The sequence below is a fragment of the Triticum dicoccoides genome, chromosome 1A, assembly GCF_002162155.2.
Source record: "Triticum dicoccoides isolate Atlit2015 ecotype Zavitan chromosome 1A, WEW_v2.0, whole genome shotgun sequence".
In the NCBI taxonomy this organism is placed as follows: Eukaryota; Viridiplantae; Streptophyta; class Magnoliopsida; order Poales; family Poaceae; genus Triticum; species Triticum dicoccoides.
Window position 1 is genome coordinate 136,713,478 of NC_041380.1, and position 1,617 is coordinate 136,715,094.

Sequence of the window (1,617 nt, forward strand, 5' to 3'; positions counted from 1 at the left end):
CACACGTTAATATTTAGGCAATATATTAATTGCACGGGATATTAGGTATGCTATTATTTGTGTGTTAATTCTGTGATTAATGCAATATTTGGTATGATATTAATTGCACATTAAACACGTTTAACGCTCGTCATTGGAGCAGTCTAGGTTATTAGATTGACTTAGTTTGATGGTCGAGATCAGTTGGATCTGCCTCTTTAGATCTTTTTATTTTAGGATAGATATACATATGCCATGGAACTTCAAAATACCCTTTTTGAGACTTGATAGAAAGCTTATCGTACACAGAGGGAGGGGGTTCACTCGGGGGCTCTTTCCAGCGAACAGAATCGTTCGCTAGATCGAACCCTCCTGGGAGAAAGCATCGTTCGCTTGAATGCCGCTAGAGCTGACCTACACCAGTTTTTGGCGTCCATTGCAAAATTGTAACAGAAGTACAGAACAACAATTTCTCCCATAATTTCAGGTTTCTAATACTATAAAATTACATATGCATGACATCCATTTCCGGCAACATTTGTCGAATCTCTACAGCCTACTAGTCACTCTACATACAGTACGTCATTTTCCGGTCTGTGTCTAGACCTCGACCTGCTGCTGCAGCTGCAGGGTCTCGAGATGCATCTTCCTCCTCATGCTGGCGATGAACTCTTCGAATTTCTTGTTCATCTCGTCCACGTCGTCAACTATCTCAGGCTGTGCTTTCTGCCGGGTCGTGTGCTCCCCTCCTCTGCTTCCCTCGTCATGCAAACTAGAGATCCTATCCGCCACCACGGCAATCTCATAGCCAGCACCATGATGGAAGTGGTTGAAGCTGTAGTCCGATCTCTGTTTCTCCGCGGGATCCATCTCTTGGACCGTCGCGGCATATTCCCCCTCTCTCGCTCTCGTCAGCGGCTTCCTGCGCCGTACTCGCGCCGTGGCCGTCTCAGCGCCTCGATGTTCACGCTCGAGACGACCTTCGTCGTCGCCGGTCGCGCCAGCCGCCGTACTGGTCCGCCGAGTCTTGGGCTGAGGCCGTGCCTCGGAGCTGGAGCACGCAGCTCCACGGGCCGTTACGGCCGCGGAGCTGCGTGGCCGAGCTGGAGCAGCCAGGAGCCCGGCGTCCTTGAGGATGACCAGGAGGATGGCGTTGCAGAGGAGGATCATGTTTCTCCTGTTGACGAGCTCGACGAGGCGGCGGCCGTCGAACCCGAAGGCGTCGACGGTGGAGAGGAGCCAGGCGGTGGCGCGCGGACGGTGGAGGAGGAGCGTGTGCGCGAGCAGGGTGAGTGCGACGAGTGAGAGCAGCGCGGGGGCCGCGAGCTTGGCCTCCATTTTCCCAGCCATGGACACGGTCGTGCTTGGGACGGTGTGGATCCACTGATCTCCACTCCACTTATAAATAGCATGCACGCCCGGACGGCTCGGGGAGGAAGACTGAACTTGCATGACCCGATCCCGGGTATTCCTGGCCCTTGGATTGCCCATCGAACCAAACTAATTCGTCAGGAAGACTCGGGAGTTGACGTTGTCCTCGTCTCGGTGGGGACCGGCGCGACTCCGAGTCGGTCTAATCTTCCGGTTGGGATGGGGCCAGCGGGAACTTTCAGACTTTCACACCTGACCTGACATGAG

At 53.7% G+C, this 1,617-nt stretch overlaps 1 protein-coding gene across 1 annotated transcript; it reads right to left on the bottom strand.

The window, feature by feature from the left end:
• Positions 1–377: 377 nt before the first annotated feature.
• Positions 378–1,342, bottom strand: LOC119367292. Its single transcript, XM_037632848.1, has one exon. The coding sequence runs from the start codon at positions 1,327–1,329 to the stop codon at positions 580–582; it is 750 nt and encodes a 249-aa protein (XP_037488745.1). The 5' UTR covers positions 1,330–1,342; the 3' UTR covers positions 378–579.
• Between the last annotated feature and the right edge of the window lie 275 nt (positions 1,343–1,617).

Excerpts from the sequence above, each read along its gene's own strand:
- LOC119367292 (XM_037632848.1), bottom strand. The coding sequence starts at position 1,329 with ATGGCTGGGAAAATGGAGGCCAAGCTCGCGGCCCCCGCGCTGCTCTCA.